This window comes from Rhipicephalus sanguineus, chromosome 1 (genome assembly GCF_013339695.2).
Source record: "Rhipicephalus sanguineus isolate Rsan-2018 chromosome 1, BIME_Rsan_1.4, whole genome shotgun sequence".
Taxonomy (NCBI): domain Eukaryota; kingdom Metazoa; phylum Arthropoda; class Arachnida; order Ixodida; family Ixodidae; genus Rhipicephalus; species Rhipicephalus sanguineus.
The window spans coordinates 10895016-10916957 of record NC_051176.1 but is presented as its reverse complement, the minus strand read 5'-3'; the positions used below and the strand labels follow the sequence as shown (position 1 = coordinate 10916957).

The following is a 21942-nucleotide window of genomic DNA, read 5'->3' as shown; positions in this document are numbered from 1 at the left end:
GTTTTCATGCACGATTCCTTTCCGTTGCGATCTTACCTTGAGTTTAGGAGTGCGTCTCTACCTTGTTTAGATGTGTAGTTCATGGGAACTTGTCGTACCACTCGCAATGATACCACTCGCAAAGCATTACACCCACAGTCTGTTTCGAACAGATTGGTAAGAATTATTTGATGAGGCAGCGTGAAGAGTTGGGCGAGTTGGTTTGCTAGAAGAGTTGGTACGAGTTCATTCTGGTCGAACCGCGAAGTAGGACAAGACACGAAGAGAAAGGCAAGACAAACGAGCGCAAATCTGCTCTCGCTTGTCTTTCCTTTCTCTTCGTGCCTCGTCCTACTGCGCGGTTCGACCAGAAAGAATTATTTCGTGGGTAACGTTATGGAAGCTCTTTTGAGGTATAGGCCGAGGACTGCCTTGTCGTCACTGGAATGTTTGATTGGCTGAATAACGTCACGATGGATTTGCAGGAGAATGTCCTGAGTAGAGTGATGTGGAAGAAAGTCGTACAAACCGTCGACAAAGACATGACAGGCCTCGATATATTCGGTGATTCTAAAAAGATAGGGCGTGCAAACACAGACACAAGAGAGAAGTCACGACACCACAAACCTGACTTCTGGTGTCCTGACCTCTCTTGTGTCCGTGTTTGCACGCCCTATCTTTTTAGATTGAATACTTACCAACTAGCTCAGCCCTCTGTTGTTCTAATATTCGGAGAGCCTGTCTCGAACTATTGTTTCCGTAAGCGTCCCTACACACGACGTTAAATAAATGGGTCTGAGATATTCGATGTCGATAGGCTTCCGGCTTGGGAATAAAAGTTAGCAGCACCGTTTTCTAATCCATGGGTAGCGGCTAGTGCCCTTCCCAAATCTCATTGAAGTATTCGAGGAGGCGAAGGAATGTTGGATCTCGGAGGTTGGCTAGAAGCTTAACCGTCACTCGATCCCAACCCGGCACCGTTGCTCGCTTCATTTTAGACAGGCCCGCCTTCGGATCGTGGAGTGGAAAGCAACTATCCAAGCCTGCGTTCTCCGAGCCTTTATATGAGTACGTGGGTCCGAGGCGATCCTGTCGGCCACAGAGATATTTATCGCTAAGAGCCTGTGCCAATTTATCTGCGTCACCGGCGTAGGCGTGGAACGCGCATTGAAGACGCTTTTGCGTTTCTATGCCCGCTTGACTACGGTCGATGAGGACTCTGAAGAAACACCACGTGTCGCGCTTTGACAGCTGCTTCGCGGCAGTGTTACAGGGAGTCGGCAAGCTGGGCCCAATTCGAGTCGGCAAGCTGGGCGGCGTATTCGGCTGCGGATTTTGAGCTGTCGATTATGCTTTTGTCGGTGCCATCGGTGGACTAGGCTATGCCGAGCCTCCCAAAGACGCAGGAGATGCTGAGGGCTTAACTGTCTCCTCGGTTTGGCAAAGCGAAGTCAGGAGGTGCTGAGACCAAGATGCTGAGACCATAACTCAAGAAGGCGTAGCGTTGTTGAGTTATGGGGACTGGAGTCGTGTATTTCGAATGGTACTTCGTCCAGTCCGGACGTTTGGCTTGTTGGTGAGGATGGGTAAGGGGATGCGTCCGGATTGTAGTGACAACAATGCAGTGGTCACTGCCGAGAGTTTCTTCGGTGTTGAGTCAGTGTGTATGCATGTGCTTGGTAAGTGTGAGTTCGGGACATGTGTTTCGAGTCACAAAGTTACCAATGCGGGTCGGGTTAGCGGGGTCCTTGTGAAGGGTGACACCCAGGGTGAAATATAAGTTCCACCAAGTTTCCTCCACGGCGTTGCTCCTTAGCGTAATCCCAGTGGAAACTAGGGACGTTAACGTCGCATACAATGACGAGCGGCTCTCTACCTGTCTCCGAAGGGCTTTGCTGAAAACATCACCATTAGTTACGAAAGGCAGTTTGACTGAAATACAGATGTTGAGGATGAATAAGGCCGGGTGTACTGCCTAAGTGGGAGAAGAGTTACCAAAACATACGTGAGCAGAATGTCTTTCTGGCCTAGTTGGTATTGCTTACTGCATGACATACTGCCGCTTAAAAAAACGTACACAGAAACATACATGCCGCCCATATGTCGTCCTGTTCGTGTCTCTCTTCTGTGTATGTATTCTTCTAAGCGGCAGTATGTCGTACAGTAAGCAAAACATACGAGTAAAGCGGATCACTGTCGATACCCTCCTGGTTGGCAGTGTAAGTTCGAAGCACGCAGAGTGCGCTTTGCGCATCCCTTTGGCATACCGTATAATTTGCGAGGACAACGTGCTCGCCCGGCCCCCGAAGAGCCACTACCACGGGCAAATGGGGATAGTTTTCTAAGTGAAGCAGTAGAGCAACCCGCTTAGTGCGTGCCTTAAATCCCCGGCATTTCGACTGTAGGATTGTAAAAGCGCCGCAATATGCGCGGCGGCGGCGCAATCTAGGGCCGTGCCCGCCATTGCGGCAACAAATTTTGGGGCGCACCAGGAGAGCAAAGGGGTCCATAGGGGCTCCGCTCCTCGACCCGGTGCTCACATCTGATGTCGCAGTCGAGCTCTTAGGCTGTTCGTCTACCTCGCGCACCTGCGAGAGTGGTCAGGGTGCTTGAGAACAAGATACCGGCTTAAGCTCAGGACGGAGGGTGCTAAGAGCGAGTTGAGGCATTTGGGCTATCATAATGCCCTGGATGCGGTCGAAAACAGTTTGGAGAGCGGCTGCCAATCGATCCTCGATCGTGATCACTGTGGACGCGATCTGAGTGCCTAAACTGCTAAGACGCGCCTCACTCGAGGCGAGGATTGCCGCAATGTCTCTATGTTCAGAGGCGGCAGTATCCATCGCCCCGGGCACCTGCCTGGAGGGTGTCGGATTAGGTGAGGACAAGTGGTTCGCAAGCGCCTCCTCTGGGCAGCAGGTTTGGGTCCAGGTGGCGGCCTGTTCGCTTTGGTTGAGGCGGGCGAATGCGGCCCCGCAGCAGGCCTCTTGGCCGGAGGTCCGTTGGGAAATGGGATCCGCAGGGAAATGCCCGAGAGCCCCCGCGTCAGGGTGCAGGGGCGGGATAGGGATGGTGGTAGAGGGCTGAGCCATCTGACGCGGGTCCCGGGAACCCGGCTTCAATCGGTGTCAAATTTTTCGCTTCCTGTGGCCGGTTTGACCCTCCGTTGGAGAAGTGGGTGTCTTGGATGGCGGCGTCCTGTACCGCTCCTTACAGCACCAGTCCCTGGTGACGTGGGCCCCAGCACACAGCTCACCTGGGCTACACTCGTGAGAGGCGCGGGCGCCATCCGCGAGCGGCACCAACTTTCTGCAGATGCCGCAAAGGTCTGCTTTGGGACCGGGACAGGCGTCGGATCGATTTCCAATGGAGTGGTACCAACTGCAGGCTGTCACATTTTTCTTCTACGGCTGCACCGCGATCAGCAAGCTGTCGTAGCAGACGTGCCTGGGCTTCACCTTGCCGGAAAAGGTCAGGCACGCGTTATGAAGGTGCCCAGCCGCCGGAAGCGTAGGATAGTGCCTTCGGGCCAGTGAAGGCTCTCACGAAGAGTCGCTTCGATGTCGGAACTGCGCACTGTCACGACTCCATGACAGGAGTCTTGAGTTTCCGTGCGCAAGTACCCAAACATGGGCACCGGTCTGACCGATGAGGGAACCGCAAACTCACCGATAAGTTTGTCCGCTATGTGCGGTATCGAGGTGTAGACCAAGATGAGATTTTGTTCCCGCAACATCACAACAGTGACAAGACGGGTCGCGGTCGCTCCGAGGTGGGCGATGAGCGCGCGACCGGCTCCGTTCTTGGGGGAAACGGTGGCGACGGACGACTGAGCCCGGGGTTTGAGCACAACGATGAAGTTCATTGCTTTCGGCTTCGGCAGTGGTTGAGGCTGCCAGACAGGGGTCTTTTGTCCCTGCTGCGGGCCCGCCGAGGATGGGACAGAGTTGAAGGCAGGCGCCGGGCGGCAGCTGCGGCCAGGGACACCACGTCGGCGGAGGCTGCCAATATGGCGTTGCTTGCCTGCTTTCGACGAGCGACCGCGGCAGCAGGCACGGCGCTCTTGAAGGTTGGGGCAGCAGACGGGATAATAGTCCACATCATGCATCGAGGATCGTATCGAGGTCGGGTGTCTGCCACGGTTGCGACCGTGGTGCGGGTCCAACTGCCCGTTCTACCGAGAGGGGTCATGGCTGTTAGGCCTAGCGGCGCCGCAGGCATGGTCGAGATGTAAATCACCCGTAAAAGTCGTAGAAGGGGCCCACCTACCGAAATGAGCTATCCAGAGCAACCGGATCGCATTTTGATGACAGTGATGAAATTGTCTCGGAGGCCCGAAGAGATAATCTCTGGTTCCGATCGAAAATCGATGGAGCCGTTGTGCTGTACATCCGATACGGCCGTGCGCTCGCAGCGCCCCCTGCGAGAGGTGTATGGTTCAATTTCATGGAATCATGGTTCTTGTGCTTTCCTCCAGTTTGTCTTGGTATTACGACCGGAATATTCATTCACGCAACATATTAGCTATTGCATCGAAAGAAAAAGCGCCAGGACTGCGCGGAAAGCGCAGCACAGTCACAGAGAAAGCTGAAAAAGCGGCATTTCTAGATCCCGTTATAAACTCTCTTGTGGCTAATAATACAAGTAGACAAGCAACGTACCCTCTACGCCACAAATCACAATTTTTGTGAAGTTGGGAAGCACCCACCACGATATTATTCGTGATGGGTTCGTGGTGGGAGCGAGGCATCCATCTGTAAGGCATTATGTGCACTTTGTTGATGCGACGGTTGATGACGATGAAGAATTGACTCAGCCCTTTGTAATGGGTGGGGAGCTTTAAACGACCCACTAGTTGCGTAATTCGCATTGTGTGACGCCAGGTCGTTATTGAACTCTCCCACCATCCTTTATATATACGTTAACGTGAGAACGGGAGATGGAGAGAGGGAATTTACTTTATTGAGACCCCGAGGAAATGGAGCATGGGAGCCTTATGGACTTCCTTCGGAACCAATTGAAGTGCACTTGCGAGGAACCCACTACGCTCTCAGTCATCATAATTTTTGTGAAGTAGGGGAGCCGCCACTATGCAATTCTTCGTCATTCTGCGGAGAATCGTGATACCCGCTAAACAGCTGTAAGGCATTATGTGCACTTTGTTTATGCTTTGGCTGATGACGATGAAGAATTATGGCAGGACCCTTTGTAATGGGTTGGAAGCATTCAATAACCCACTCGTTCAGCAATTCGCATTGTGTGTCGACTTGTTACAAAATTCGCCTTGTGTGGCACCTGGTTGTTATTTTACTGTTCTACCACACTACCTTACATATGTTAATGTGGTTCCTTCCCGACATGAAGTCTGATGTATAGGGTCTGTTTGCGAAGCAGTTTCAAGCACCGGCATTGCTCTGAGGTAGAATACTGGGCTCCCACGCAGAGGGCCCATGTTCGAACGTCGTTGCGTCCTGAATATTTCTTCTTATTTCCTTTTTCATTTCGCGCGATAGTGGTAACGTACACCGACGGCGGTGGACAACTACGGCGCCAAAAGCGGCCCTTGTTGTGACCTCATAACAGCTTTCGCTGTAATAGTTGGAGGTCGTTGAGGTTCGCCTTCTCAATTGCTAGCCTCGCTGCGGCTTTCGGTGGACACCTCAATCGTGTGCGTAACATTGGCCTTTTTAAACAACCCTGGAATGCCTGCTGCAAGTACAGTGGCGATGTGCCCACTCGCCATAATTAGTACCCACTGCAGGTTCGTAAAGCGCCACACGCACCGGCGCAGCTGCACACATTGTTGTGGCTGGTGTCGGCAATGACGACTGATTATGTCGCAGCGCTTTGTAACAGGCGTGCCTTTAAAACACGCACTCTTCGAGCAATTCACACCTGGCGCGATTCTACGCTGCTGCCACGGAGTATTACATGCGTGTTACATGCAAGGGGACTTAGTTATTGCGTACATCATGAAACCCTCTCCACCAGTCGCGTGTGGCACATACCTGCATAGTTAACACAGCCCGTGGCATACGGGTATGCACCAAAGGTGATTCACATTCTATATCAACACAGTGACGCTGAGAATAGAAATCTTATCGCGATAGCGTTAAAGATCCCGTGTTTCAGAAAATGCAGTCTCGGCGGCAATGGCGCGGTCGATGAGCGGAAAATCCCGATCGAAGAAACACTTTTTTCATGACTCGAGCCGGAATCTCACCCAGGCATTCTACATGGCATTCAAGTATTCTATCACAGGGCCCTGCCAGTGCTTCCCGCCGCCTAGGGAAAATGCAAGCGTGATGTGGGGGCAATGCCAATTGTGTTCGCTATATGCGTTTGTAACGTTACCGTAAAGATTAACTCGGCAAGCTAAAGACAAGCGTTGCTCGAATACGTCGACGACAACTACACACCACTGAACCATAGCGCTTACTTCATCGCAATAAACTGCTCATCGCTTCAACCTGAGTCCTGACCTTTCATCGAAAAATTTTACCCTTTACACGCCAGTTTAGTCGACCTGCATGCCAAGCCAACGATATGCGCACAACTACTAAATTTAGCCATATACGTCGATCCACGTCTTAAGGCTTGTCTCAAGGCAAAATATCCAGCATACGCTGCCACTCGCAGAATGCTTCGCATGAAATCGATTCCCGCAATCTGCCGAACTTTTTTTTTTCGTGCAGTGAAATTGGCGAAAGCTCAAGCTATGTAAGGGTTTGTTTAGTCTTAGTACTGGAAAGCTGATAATGCCTACTAAAGGCACTCACACACATAGTTGGATGCAACTGCGGAAGGTAGGACAGGTCCAGCTGAGCGAAGTGCGGCATCCGATGGCCTTCGCGACTATAGAAAGAGTCCCGCTCATGCACTCTGCGATGTTCTCAAAGGGGTCCCCTACCTTGTTTCTTATGACGTTAGCCTAAAATACGCGTTAATTAAGGTAGGCTCGTGTGCATCCGCCTCAAAATACCGCTGCCTTGTGTAGTTGTACCCGACGTATAGTCAGCTATGTGAATATGGTGCTAACTATGACTATGCTGACCTAGGCATTTATTCACGATACATTGCGATGAATGGTAGTAGGTAGTTACACTTTATTGACATTCTGTAAATGATTTTATTAATCACCATATCACTCTACACCTTATTTTACTTTGTTCTTTCTGGCATGCAGAGCACACAACTATTCAGCTCCCAGTATCTTGCCCAGTGACCTGCGTAAAGCAAATGTCAAGCCGAGGTGTGCCCAGGTGTCACTGCCCGTCGCACGGTAAGTTATATGGGCCGCAAAATCTATGGTAATGTTAGCCGAAAAGGCTAACATTAACAAATTAGAAAAAGTGCAAAAAAGAGCAGCGCGTTTTGTTTACAATAATTTTTCAAGGACTTCTGTTACGGTCCTATTAAGCAGAGCTCAACTTTCACCTTTGTCATTAAGATACGGTAACTCAAGGCTTAAGTTTTTGCACCAACTGATTAACGGCCAATATCTAGTAAAAATAGCCGATTTTTTTTTCTTTTTCTTCTGGCTACCTTACCAGGCAGAGACATGACCTCACCATAACCCCGTTTCCCATGCAATAAATGCTTTAAGTATTCATTCTTTCCTCGCGCCATAGTCGAATGGAATAAACTAACTAATGAATTGTCTCAGCACCCTCATTGGTATTGTTTTCCTCGGAATTAGAAAGTGCACTAATCAGTTGAATCGTATTACATACTACTGTACATGATTGTATAAATGTATTCTTCTATTTTTTATTGTATGTTCTTGCCCGTTGTAGTCTGTATTTACCCTATACTCATTGTATAACCAGTATATATTATATGTCATTGTACTTGCCATTTGTTCATGACTAACTTCATGTACCACCCTGCTTAATTCACCAAATGGTGATTGCAGTATCTGTAAATAAAGTAAAATAATATAACAAAAGGTGACTGTGCTAATTTTTTATTATAGATTCTGTACTTCATGCAGAAATCTATTTTGGTACCGCAGAAAGTTAAATCGTGCATTCATATTTCTCAAGCAAGACATGTTGTTGGGCTAGTCGGTTCATTGTTTCAAAAAAGTTTTAAACTGCACGATGAAGACGAGACGACAGCAGGTACACATATAAACACACAAGCGCAGAACTCCCAACTTATTTTATTTGCGGAAAGCAGGTGATTTGAAGGGTCTTCAAAGTAACAAACATAAGAGCAAGGAACAATTGCCATGACACAGAAGCAACAACAGAGGCGCGTGCGCATCACGTACGCGGGAGTCACCTGATATGTCCATCTGAGAAATCAATTTCATCCTTTCATAGCGAAGGAGAGCTGACACAGCTGTCTCCCCTTTTTGCGATGAAAAACGCCTCAGTGACTTCCCTTTCAGCTCTCGACTTAGCCTTCGATAACAACTTTGCCTTTTCAAGATGAGGCAAACAGCTATTGCTATCGCACCTCTGAATGAAGGAAAGAAGAGGGCTTTTAATGGCTCGTTTTTCTTTGTTAGACGCAATGTTAATGAGAACTAACAGACAATGATGCCAAGGAAAGTATAGGGGACGTTATTTGTAGTAATTAGGATATGAATGGGAAGAAAGTAAAGTGGATGAAAAGATAACATACCGCCGGCAAGGAATTATTGGTCAGCTGCCAGCTCGTAAAAAGTTCACGTGCTACGTGACGCCAAAAGGCAGAAAAAGAGTGTTCCACACTCACCGCCATTGCTGCGATTAGCGCCAACACTCCTAGGTTTAAAATGCACATATATACCCTATAAAGTGTACGGGGGGATGACCGCCGCCGTAGCTCAGTGGTAGAGCATCGGACACGTTATTCGAAGGTCGCAGGTTCGGTCTCTGCCGGCGGCAAGTTATTTTTTCGTCCTCGTTACTTTCTTCACATTTATATCCTAATTATTACAAATACCATCTCCAATACTTTCCTTGGCATAATTGTCTGTCAGTTCTCATTATTATCGCACCTCTTGTATGCAGGGAGAGATTGCTGCCCGTGCCGGTGCGCAAAGGTCGGTTGTGCTCCTGTGCACGCTCATTGAGACATCGGCCGGTTTGGCCTATGTAAGACCGAGCGCACGAAAGGGGTATCTCGTAAAGAACGTTGGAATCGCAACTAGTGCATTTCATCTGTTGGTTCTTTATGCATGACATCTTTTGTTTTATTCTTGTCAGAAGTAGACACACTTCAAGTTTGCAAGGCGCACAGAAGACGCGAATCCCATACCGTTGTGCGGCCTTCTTAACGTTGTGGGAGAGACAGTGCAAATAAAGCATGACAAAAGGTGCCTTTTGACCCAAAGGTTTCTCTTGCTTTTCTGAGGATTTTTGCTTTTTAAGCAGGCTTTCGGATGTGCTACGAAGCACATCCGAGCGATAGCTAGCAGAGAGCAGACGCTCGGCCTGTCGAGTGAAACTTGATGATCCTGTATTTTTGTAAAGCGGAAAGGCAGGTAGACATAATGATACTACATTTCACAAGCTTAGAGTGCGCGCTCTTGTAAGGTAGTAGGCTTTTTTTGGACCTTGCATTATACTTCCAACAGACGTGGCCATCGGTAAACTGTAACTTGGTGTCTAAGAACTGGATATGGTCGTCTTTGTCAATTAATGGTTAAAAGACAAACCTTACCCTCAGATGAGCAGGTGCTTAGAATGCTAGAGGCAACAATGTCAAGGCCATTGCTAAAAGAGTAATCTGAAATCACTAAAAATCGTCAACATAACGGAACATATGTAAAATCGGTTGTTTGGAAAGTTCTCATTCCAGACGCCTATCAAAGAAGGCCAGAACAATGTCACATAACACACGAGCAACAGAAGAGCTAATGCAAACACCGGGTACATAAAAAATTCCTTGTCTATACATAAAAAAGTTTCTCGTCTGTCACAAGCAGCCAGGGTAAATTGACATGGTCGTGAAGTGCTAAACGAAAAGCAGGCCAGAATGAATTGCTATCGAGATCATCAAGGGAGGTAGAGATTGAAGTGCGACTACGTCAGTAGGGGACCTTCCAATGCGTGGTCATGCAGTAGGTGTAGCCAGGCTGACGATGACGAGAGGAGCGGACAAATACCGGGGGAAAATAGTTCTGAAAGAAACAACACGCCAAGCTTTATTTTACTAACGCAGTATTTTATTCGTGCAGCGTTCAAAATAAACGCCATGCACGATGCAATGGCAATTTCACTTTAGTATTTTTTTTTAAATGCGTATCTCTATTAGCGCCACTTGGACAAAAGGGGGCGTTAACCACGCTGTAGAAAATCGCTCTTGAAGTTACTCAAAAAATGCTGTGCTATGCGTAGAGGAATGTTTTTCTGGTTCGCTCCTTCGCGTGTCATATGAATTTTGATCGCCCTAACTGCGCCCTTTCTGACTACTCTATTTCCGACGTGTGCTACGTCGTGAGTGAGCGCATTCATCTAAAACATTAAGCGAGTTGGAAAGCATCGGCTTGAAGGGGCTTCGTGCGCCTGCAATGACCTCATGTCTGCACTGCACGTCCTGGACCTAACGGTGAACACGTCGCTCTGTAGGCGAGCAAACGATGTTCTTTTCAAGTGAGCAAAGTTGTCTATAAGTAAGGTTGATTCATGGCTGACTGAATGAGTGATTAACATGTTTGTTGAATAATATATCTATTGATTGTCTTGTGACTCGCAGGTTCTTGAACATTTAGAACCAACTGCTACTATCAAGAGTGGTACACACGGTTTTCCCAATATTGTTGTTCTGTTTAAGCACTACGGCCAGTTCTCATTGCAACTTTCTAAAGCATTTCACATTACCAAGTACAATAATTCTTCTGTTAGCCAAACCCTCAGTGATGCACAAAAAATTCGGCAGGTCCCACGTACCGGGGGAATCGATGTAATGCGAAGCATGCGGCGGGAATCTGACTGCGGCGTAATTTTTTGCATTCAGCGAGACGTTACGAAATGACGCTAAAGATAGGCGCAAATGGTATACGCACACATATGTGTTGAAGAGTCGCACATCTGCGATATAGCCAGTTGTTTACAGTTGCGTAACAATGCCAACAACACAGGTATTACCAACACCACACGAGGCAAGCCGATATGTAGTGCATATACTTGTCCGTTATGATGGAGAACGCACGCACGTTTCACGAACCTATGTGCATGTGTGGAGGGGTTTTTTGACAGTTGTCACGTAGATGGCGGCGAGCGCAATGTCTTTGTTACTGTGACTGATTTGCGCAACGCAGACCTCGCCGATTCCGCTGCTTGTCTGTGTGCGTTCGGTGCGTGGTGGCCGGCGAAGTGGGATGCGGCCTACGTTGAATTTGCTCATCGCCGTGTTCTTATATGTGCCCACGCCACCGCACCTACAATGAAGCCGCTTGCTGAGGACGACACGTTGGAATCCCGCGATTGCAGTGGGCTCATCGCTCCAGGTTTTAGAAAGCGCTAACGCGCCAGTTTCTCTGAGCAGAGCGTATTTTCAGAGGCCGCGCTCGTGCACGTGCACACCCTGTACATTGAGAGTGGCGAGTGTGAGGTGATTGTTGTGGTATGAAGGTGGTAGCCCGGTCCAAGACAATATCTAGAGGCCTGTTTGCTAGCCGGGTCATGTCGTCGACAGACTGTGTCAATAGAGCCGACGACGTGTCGGAACCTGAGGTTTCCTTTTGCGTTGATATGTTATGGGCCGTCGAGGCTGGTAGCCCTGGAAAGTGCTACGTAGAACAACTTCAGTGGATGGCGCTTGTCGTTTCCGAAAGCTACCTGTGCGTATGTGGCCCTCGTGACTTAGATATAGTTACGGCGTTTGCTTGCGCATGGGAAAACTGAGCTCTTACACGTGTGAGGTAATCATGTTCTTCGTCATGCCTCGGACGACAATGCCTACTGTAGACGTTGGATATTCAAGACACAGTCGCAAGAGCTTGCCGTGTTCATCACGCTTGATGTACCTCAGGGTGCCCATATTTTCATTAACGAGGCCGTCGCTTACGTCGATGTTCGCCGCCATCATGTACGGCTTGACAATGTTCAGCTAAATTGACGCCCGCAGGCTAAGCATGTCGCTTGCGTTCATGTTGGCCACCTTGGTCAGGGCATCCCTGTGTATCTGCATGCTCTCATAGCCTGTTGTGTTATCGCATGCTGCATGACAGCGCGTTGTCCGCAGCGTCGAGGCAACGTCCGTTATAGCGGTCGACGTCCGCATTGCTATAGCATAGCAGTATGCCGTCAGGGCCCTTAGCGACGGCTTGTTGGCGTGTCACGAAGCGGCTCTCAATCAATCTGACGTATCCAATGAAGATAACACTGCGCCATTCTGGCGGGCTACGTGGATGAGTGGATGACAGTCGAGTGTCTTCCAGGGGTGTTCTGTCTTCAGCTCCCTCACTTGCCTTGCGTTTCATTGTGTATGTTCGCCGTGAATGTGTTGATTGAGACTGCGAATCACCTGTGGCACATACCCGCATAACGTGAACTGTAGTATGTGCCACAGGTGACTGAGGGAAAGGGTTCCATGACGTACGCGACACGCGTTTTGCGTTATTCATGTCGTGACCAGTGAATCGTGTTCGCCATACACTCATCCCCTGCTATGCCAATTTTGGTACATTACAATTTATGAAAACGACCGGTAGAGCGTCCAGACGCAGGCGGATAGATAGATAGATAGATAGATAGATAGATAGATAGATAGATAGATAGATAGATAGATAGATAGATAGATAGATAGATAGATAGATAGATAGATAGATAGATAGATAGATAGATAGATAGATAGATAGATAGATAGATAGATAGATAGTGCCTGAGGTTCGCTAAGAAATGCTTCACAGTTTTCTTTTAATATTGAACGTATGAGTTAATTTTGTCATGAAGTTGACTTCACTTGACGTGCGCGCTTTTGCATATAAAGTCAGGTGTCCTTCCAATAAATTTGCAGTTCTTAGTGTAGTGCTGTGTGCCTTCCCTCTCCTTATTGTCATTATTATTTGAGCGCTGCTTTTTTCACGAAATGACTGTGCCGCGATTCACCCACCTTGCCGCTTTAACGCGAGAGCGTTAGAAAGTTCATTTTGCAGAAATTCCGGCAACGGCATCGAGAAAGATGCAAATAAAATAAATACAAAAATATTTAGTTAGAGGTAGAATCGAACCCAGGCCGCATGCGTGGCAAGCAAGTGTTCCACGACAGAGCCACGTTATTGCTTAACGTGCTTCGGAATAAACACTATATGAATGTTATGTAGTGCAATGAGTTTCCCTCACGCATGCAGCATTGCGTGGAAGAAGCGTACAATCGCAAAGGCGTCAAAACATGTGAATTGCGCAACGAGTGGGTGTTTTAAAGGCCCACCCATTACTAAGCGCTGAGACATAATGAGTCATCAGCTGCTAAAGCGTCAACAAAGTGAGCAGCTGCGTAGGTTAGTGTGTTGTCTTACGGACGCGTAGTGGACCCTTCGCTGATTCGCTAAAGGAATAATCATGGCGTAGTGGGCACTTAACAACTGTACTCGCAATAGGCATTCTAGGATAGTTTGAAACGACCAATGTTACGTACACAGTCGTTCGTTTCCTTACGGCACGGTTGAGGCATCCATCGAGAACCAAATGCAGGCTAGTAGTTAAGAAGGCGATGCGCACAGGGACCAATTACGCTATCACGTTCTACTCTTGAAGACGAAGCTCAAGCCTCCTTCAAGACTTGGTATATGTCCCCTTTTCCTTAAAATTGCAAAATAACTGTCTGCCAGAATGTATATACGTTGACCGCAAACATAAATCTATTTAGGTCCCACGTATCTGCCAGCCACAAATTTAAATTGGGGGTATATGTCTGAGGACAAGGTCGATTTGTAAAGCTTGCGTTTAATATTTCAATGTTCTTTTGTCAATCCAATATTGAATGCAGTTGTGCACCAAGCTATTAATCGCCCATTGCGATTATGTTATGCGTAATGTTTTTGGGAGAGAATAGTGCTTACAAAAGACGGGTGTTTTTTTTTTTTACGTTGCAACATTTGGTACCGTATACGTCTTCTGTTTAATTATTGCTGAATGGTTTTGTGCGGTGCTCACAAAGCTTGTTTGTGCAGTATCGTGCGATCCGCACAATACTTGGGCTATCGCACAAGTATTGCATCGCTATCTCACAGGTATGTCCGAGCATATGACAAGAATATAAAAGCAGCGCAGTGCTGTGTTCTGGGAAAGCGTGCTGAACGCTACCCGGACGATGTACACGTGATGTGTCACAGATGTCATTCTGCAGCTGTCGCGTTCAGTGACTCTACAGTGGTGCCACACTTCGGCGGGAATTTATGCTGTACAACTGGTAAAGACGCCAGTTTTGGGTCGTAATTTTATGCGACTTGGTACTGTGGCGGACACTGAGGAAGCAAATACTTCAACCCAAAATCGGACCGCTACTATTCCAATGACATTCGCTTAAGCAGTGTGTGTTAGTCACTTATTCTTAGCAACAATGGGCAGCAGTCAATCGACGGTGGTACATACAATGCTTCGATGATGCTCGGCTATCTTACAACACTTCTGCCAACTATAATTTGCTAATGAACTGATAGCAACAATTATCTGTAGGTTCATGTCAAAGAAAGTGGTCAGTAGTCTTGCATAGCGTTGTAACGGCGTAATAACACATTTTGGTAATTAAACGTGATATTTAGCGCATCACTCTCTGTCTGTTCACTCTCCCCCTTTTATGACATGGATGTCGTGCCACAAACAATATACATCGCTAATAAACTGAACCTACACATGTCATAAACTGAACCTAGGTGGCATTTGAGTGGCATTTGAGTTAAGGGACATGTCTTAAAGCTAGAAACTTCAGCTTCAGCCTTAGCGATGGCAGCTTGACAATAGCATATATTAGCCAGTCTTCAAAGACCATGTTTGCAAGCAAAACTACACGCTAAGCGAGATCGTCTTCAAGGACTAAACATCGATCGTCTTCATGCCTCCTAAATTTTTTTCGCTATTGTCGGAAGCACGAATGTTTCTGAGAACTTATATTATTATGAAGTAATATTAGGGTATCTACTCTGTACAGAACATTGTGCATGAATTTTGATGACTTCCAGTATTATAATTTGATGACTTTGGTGAGTACTGCAGATAACCGATCAGTGTTGAAGTTCTGAGCACGTAACTGTTTTCTACGCTGGATGGGAAAGGAGTGCATGTTATGACGCGGAAAAAGAAAGAGGGCGGGACGAGCGCTGTCCCGTACTCTTCCTTTCTCCGTGTTCTAGCTTGCGTTCCTTTCCCCTTATATGTACAGCCGTCATTTTTATGAAAGGGAACACGCGAGCGCGTGGCGAATAGCCTCGTACCGCACATGTGGCGCGGCGCTGTGGCGAAATGTGAAAACTGAAAGGGTAGAGCGGTGCCGTTCCGTGTATTGCCTGCACCCTTTCTTGCTGTTTTCCTTCTTTTTTTATCGCTTTAGTTTGTTACGCTAGTATTATCTGTGCCAACATTTGTTTTGCTTTTCGTTTCTCGCGAATGCTTCCGAATGGTAGCAACAATCCTTATCGAAAGCAATCATTGTTCGCTGAAATGCCCCAACAGAACATAGATATCAAAAAGAAAGCGTAAAATAGACACGTTCGTGACGGGAGTGTAGGCAGTAGTCGGCAACGTCACCCCTCTCTCCTTTATTTTCATATTTCGCCACTGCACCACGCCACATAGGCGGCGCGAGGCTATCTGCCACGCGTTCGCGTGTTCCCTTTCATAAAAATGACGGCTGTACGTGCCAACACGGCTACCTGCAAGATAGAACGGTTTGCAGTATGCTGCGTAAGGCGCGCTCACGTCTGTCTCGGCTCACATTCATTCTCTCTCTTTGTCTCCATCCTTTTCTTTTTGCGTTTTCTTCTGTCGCTGTTTCTTTTTTCTATGACATCGCTCTCTATATCTTTCTCTGTCCGCCATTCATTCTTTCTCTTTCTCTCCCTCTTTTTCTGTCTGCCTTTCGTTCTGTCTCTCTTTCTTTTTTTCTATGACATCGCTCTCTATATCTTTCTCTGTCCTTCATTCATTCTCTATCTTTCTCTCCATCTTTTTCTTTCTGCCTTTCGTTCTGTCTCTCTTTCTTTTTTCTATGACATCGCTCTCTATATCTTTCTCTGTCCGCCATTCATTCTCTCTCTTTCTCTCCATCTTTTTCTGTCTGCCTTTCGTTCTGCCTCTCGTTGTTTTTTTCTATGACATCGCTCTCTATATCTTTCTCTGTCCTTCATTCATTCTCTCTCTTTCTCTTGATCTTTTCTATTCTGCCTTTCGTTCTCTCTGTTTCTTTCTTTCTAAGACATCGCTCTCTATATCTTTCTCTCTCCTTCATTCATTCTCTCTCTTTCTCTTCATCTTTTCCATTCTGTCTCTCTTTCTCTCTTTCTTTCTTTCTTTCTAAGACATCGCCCTCTATATCTTTCTCTGTCCTTCATCCATTCTCTCTTTCTCTCCATCTTTTCCTTTCTGCCTTTCGTTCTGTCTCTCTTTTCTTCTGTGGCATCGCTTTCAATATCTTTCTGTGTGCTTCAGTCATTCACTCTATTTCTCTCCATCTTATTATTGCTGTCTTTCGTTCTCTTTCTTTCTTTCTATGACATCGCTCTCTACATCTTTTTCCTTCATTGATTATTTCTCTCCATCTTTTTCTTTCTGCCTTTCGTTGTGTCTCTGTTTCTGTTTTTCTATGACATCTCTCTCTATACCTTTCTCCGTCCTTCATTCATTCTCTCTCTTTCTCTCCATCCTTTTCTTTCTCCTTTCGTTCTGTCTCTCTTTCTTTTTTTCTATGACATCGCTCTCTATATCTTTCTTTGTCCTTCATTCATTCCCTCTTTCTTTCCATCTTTTTCTGTCTGCCTTTCGTTCTGTCTCTCTTTTTTCTATGTCATCGCTCTCTATATCATTCTCTCTATTTCTCTCCAACGTTTTCTTTCTGCCTTTCGTTCCTTCTCTATCTTTCTATGACATCTCTTTCTATACCTTTCTCTGTCCTTCATTCATTCATTCTCTCTCTTTCACTCCATTTTTTTCTTTCTGGATTTCGTTCTATACTTCTTTCGTTCTTTCTCTCTTTCTTTCTTTTTATGACATCGCTATCTGTAGGTTTCTCTGTCCTTCATCTATTCTCTCTCTTTCTCTTCATCTTTTTTGTCTGCCTTTCATTCTGTCTCTCTTTCTTTTTTCTATGACATCACTCTCTATATCTTTCTTTGTCCTTCATTCATTCTCTCTTTCTCTCCATCTTTTTTTTCTGCCTTTCGTTCTGTCTCTCTTTTTTTCTATGATATCGCTCTCTATATCTTTCTCTGTCCGCCATTCATTCTTTCTCTTTCTCTCCCTCTTTTTCTGTCTGCCTTTCGTTCTGTCTCTCTTTCTTTTTTCTATGACATCGCTCTCTATATCTTTCTCTGTCCTTCATTCATTCTCTATCTTTCTCTCCATCTTTTCTTTCTGCCTTTCGTTCTGTCTCTCTTTCTTTTTCTATGACATCGCTCTCTATATCTTTCTCTGTCCGCCATTCATTATCTCTCTCTCTATCTTTTTCTTTCTTTGTTCTCCTTCTTTTTCTATGATATCGCTCTCTATATCTCTTCTCTCATTCATTCTCTTTTTCTGCCATCTTTTTCTGCTGGCTTTCGTTCTGTCTCTCTTTCTTTTTTCTGACATGCTCTCTAATCTTTCTCTGTCGCCATTCATTCTCTCTCTTTCTCTATCTTTTTCTGTCTGCCTTTCGTTCTGCCTCTCTTTATTTTTTCTGACATCGCTCTCTATATGTCCTGTCCTTCATTCATTCTCATCTTTCTTCATCTTTTTCTCTCTCTTGCCTCTCTTTATTTTTTCTATGACATCGCTCTCTATATTTTTCTGTCCTTCATTCATTCTCTATCTTTCTCTCCATCTTTTCTGTCTGGCTTTCGTTCTGTCTCTCTTTCTTTTTTCTATGACTCGCTTCTAAGCTTTTCTGCCATTCATTCTCTCTCTTTCTCTCCATCTTTTTCTGTCTCTCGTTCTGCCTCTCTTTATTTTTTTTGACATCGCTCTCTATGTTTCTCTGTCCTTCATTCATTCTCTATCTTTCTCGCCATCTTTTTCTGTCTGGCTTTCGTTCGTCTCTCTCTTTTTTCTGACATCGCTCTCTATCTTTCTCTCCGCCATTCATTCTCTCTCTTTCTCTCATCTTTTTCTGTCTGCCTTTCGTTCTGCCTCTCTTTATCTTTTTCTGTCTGCCTTTCGTTCTGCCTCTCTTTCTTTTTTCTATGACTCTCTAAAGCTTTCTCTGTCCGCCATTCATTCTTTCTCTTTCTCTCCATCTTTTTCTGTCTGTTCTGCCTCTCTTTATTTTTCTTGACATCGCTCTCTATATGTTTCTCTCTCTTTTCTCTATTTTTCTATCTTTTTCTGTCTGCTTTCGTTCTGTCTCTCTTTCTTTTTCTATGACATCGCTCTCTAAGCTTTCTCTGTCCGCCATTCATTCTCTATCTTTCTCTCCATCTTTTTCTGTCTGCCTTTCGTTCTGCCTCTCTTTATTTTTTCTATGACATCGCTCCCTATATCTTTCTCTGTCCGCCATTCATTCTTTCTCTTTCTCTCCATCTTTTTCTGTCTGCCTTTCGTTCTGCCTCTCTTTCTTTTTTCTATGACATCGCTCTCTATATGTTTCTCTGTCCTTCATTCATTCTCTATCTTTCTCTCCATCTTTTTCTGTCTGCCTTTCGTTCTGCCTCTCTTTATTTTTTCTATGACATCGCTCCCTATATCTTTCTCTGTCCGCCATTCATTCTCTCTCTTTCTCTCCATCTTTTTCTGTCTGCCTTTCGTTCTGCCTCTCTTTCTTTTTTCTATGACATCGCTCCCTATATCTTTCTCTGTCCGCCATTCATTCTTTCTCTTTCTCTCCATCTTTTTCTGTCTGCCTTTCGTTCTGCCTCTCTTTATTTTTTCTATGACATCGCTCCCTATATCTTTCTCTGTCCGCCATTCATTCTTTCTCTTTCTCTCCATCTTTTTCTGTCTGCCTTTCGTTCTGCCTCTCTTTATTTTTTCTATGACATCGCTCTCTAATATGCTTTCTCTGTCCTTCATTCATTCTCTATCTTTCTCTCCATCTTTTTCTGTCTGCCTTTCGTTCTGCCTCTCTTTCTTTTTTCTATGACATCGCTCCCTATATCTTTCTCTGTCCGCCATTCATTCTTTCTCTTTCTCTCCATCTTTTTCTGTCTGCCTTTCGTTCTGCCTCTCTTTATTTTTTCTATGACATCGCTCTCTATATCTTTCTCTGTCCGCCATTCATTCTTTCTCTTTCTCTCCATCTTTTTCTGTCTGGCCTTTCGTTCTGTCCTCTCTTTATTTTTTCTATGACATCGCTCTCTATAAGTTTCTCTGTCTTCCATTCATTCTCTATCTTCTCGTCCATCTTTTCTGTCTGCTTTCGTTCTGCCTCTCGTTCTTTTTTCTATGACATCGCTCTCTAAAGCTTTCTCTGTCCGCCATTCATTCTCTCTCTTTCTCTCCATCTTTTTTCTGTCTGCCTTTCGTTCTGCCTCTCTTTATTTTTTTCTATGACATCGCTCTCTAATGCTTTCTCTGTCCTTCATTCATTCTCTATCTTTCTCGCCATCTTTTTCTGTCTGGCCTTTCGTTCTGTCTCTCTTTCTTTTTTCTATGACATCGCTCCCTATAACTTTCTCTGTCCGCCATTCATTCTCTCTCTTTCTCTCCATCTTTTTCTGTCTGCCTTTCGTTCTGCCTCTCTTTATTTTTTCTATGACATCGCTCCCTATATCTTTCTCTGTCCGCCATTCATTCTTTCTCTTTCTCTCCATCTTTTTCTGTCTGCCTTTCGTTCTGCCTCTCTTTATTTTTTCTATGACATCGCTCTCTATATGTTTCTCTGTCCTTCATTCATTCTCTATCTTTCTCTCCATCTTTTTCTGTCTGCCTTTCGTTCTGCCTCTCTTTCTTTTTTCTATGACATCGCTCTCTATATCTTTCTCTGTCCGCCATTCATTCTTTCTCTTTCTCTCCATCTTTTTCTGTCTGCCTTTCGTTCTGCCTCTCTTTATTTTTTCTATGACATCGCTCTCTATATGTTTCTCTGTCCTTCATTCATTCTCTATCTTTCTCTCCATCTTTTTCTGTCTGCCTTTCGTTCTGCCTCTCTTTCTTTTTTCTATGACATCGCTCCCTATATCTTTCTCTGTCCGCCATTCATTCTCTCTCTTTCTCTCCATCTTTTTCTGTCTGCCTTTCGTTCTGCCTCTCTTTATTTTTTCTATGACATCGCTCTCTATATGTTTTCTCTGTCTTCATTCATTCTCTATCTTTCTCTCCATCTTTTTCTGTCTGGCTTTCGTTCTGTCTCTCTTTCTTTTTTCTATGACATCGCTCTCTAAAGCTTTCTCTGTCCGCCATTCATTCTCTCTCTTTCTGTCCATCTTTTTCTGTCTGCCTTTCGTTCTGCCTCTCGTTGTTTTTTCTATGACATCGCTCTCTAAAGCTTTCTCTGTCCGCCATTCATTCTCTCTCTTTCTCTCCATCTTTTTCTGTCTGCCTTTCGTTCTGCCTCTCTTTATTTTTTCTATGACATCGCTCTCTATATGTTTCTCTGTCCTTCATTCATTCTCTATCTTTCTCTCCATCTTTTTCTTTCTGCCTTTCGTTCTGCCTCTCTTTCTTTTTTTCTATGATATCGCTCTCTATATCTTTCTGTGTGCTTCAATCATTCACTCTCTCTCCATCTTCATCTTGCTGCCTTTCGTTCTCTTTCTTTCTTTCCATGAGATCGCTCTCTACATCTTTTTCTTTCATTGATTTTTTCTCTCCATCTTTTTCTTTCTGCCTTTCGTTCCTTCTCTTTCTTTCTTTCTTTGCTAAAACTGCTGCTTGGGCGAGTAGGTTCATGATTGAAATAGAGTGACCAGCGCAAAAAAAGACGGAAGATTTGGGAAGGACACACACACACAGCGCTGACTTTTAGCGCTTTGTGTGTGTGTGTGTCCTTCCTAAATGTTTCGTCTTTTTCGCGCTGGTAAATGTATTTACATGTTTTCTTTCTGTCTATGACATCGCTCTCTATGTCTTTCTCAGTCCTTCATTTATTCTCTCTCTCTCTTTCTCTCCACCTTGTTCTTTCTGGCTTTCGTTCTCGATGCTCCTATTTCTCTCTTTCTTTCCATGGTATACTTTACTCTCTCCTCAACCAACTTCCCTCCTCCTAACCCTCGCATCTATCCTCCTCTCCCTCACTTCCTGTTCCCATCATCTTGCCATACTGTACCATACAAGAAATAAGCCATGCTTTGCCAGGCGCTCGCCTTCCGATGGTGTGTACGCGGGTTCGAATTTCCCTTCGCGAAGAATTTTTTCTCGCTAGAATATATAATAAATGCGAAGCATTTCTTGGCGAACCTCAGGCACTTTGGGCGTTTCTATCTATCTATCTATCTATCTATCTATCTATCTATCTATCTATCTATCTATCTATCTATCTATCTATCTATCTATCTATCTATCTGCTAGCCGCCTACCTCGGGGCGCTCTCCTGGTCGTCTCCATAACTTGTAATATACCACAATTGGCATAGCAGGGGATCAGTGTAAGACGAACACGATTCACCGGTCATGACATGAATTACGCAAAATACCTGTCGCGTACGTCATGAAACCCTTTCTCTCAGTCACGTCTGGCACATATCCGCATACCAGAGTTCATGTTATGCGGGTTTGTGCCACAGGTGATACAAAATCTCAACCAACACAGTAACCGCAAACACACACATTGACGCGCAAGGAAAGTGATAATAATTGTTGGGGTTTTATGTCCCAAACCACGATATGATTATGAGAGACGCCGTAGCGAAGGGCTCCGGAATTCTGACCATCTGGTATTCTTTAACGTGCACCGAGATCGC

At 45.5% G+C, this 21942-nt stretch overlaps 1 protein-coding gene across 1 annotated transcript in view; it reads left to right on the top strand.

Annotated features, from left to right (window-relative positions):
* Positions 1–21942, top strand: part of LOC119389414 (papilin) — a gene marked incomplete in the record, with an annotated part of 1122639 nt that overhangs the window by 534875 nt on the left and 565822 nt on the right. The window contains 1 exon segment of the mRNA XM_049412048.1: positions 7166–7261. Within this exon segment, the coding sequence (XP_049268005.1) occupies positions 7166–7261 (96 nt within the window).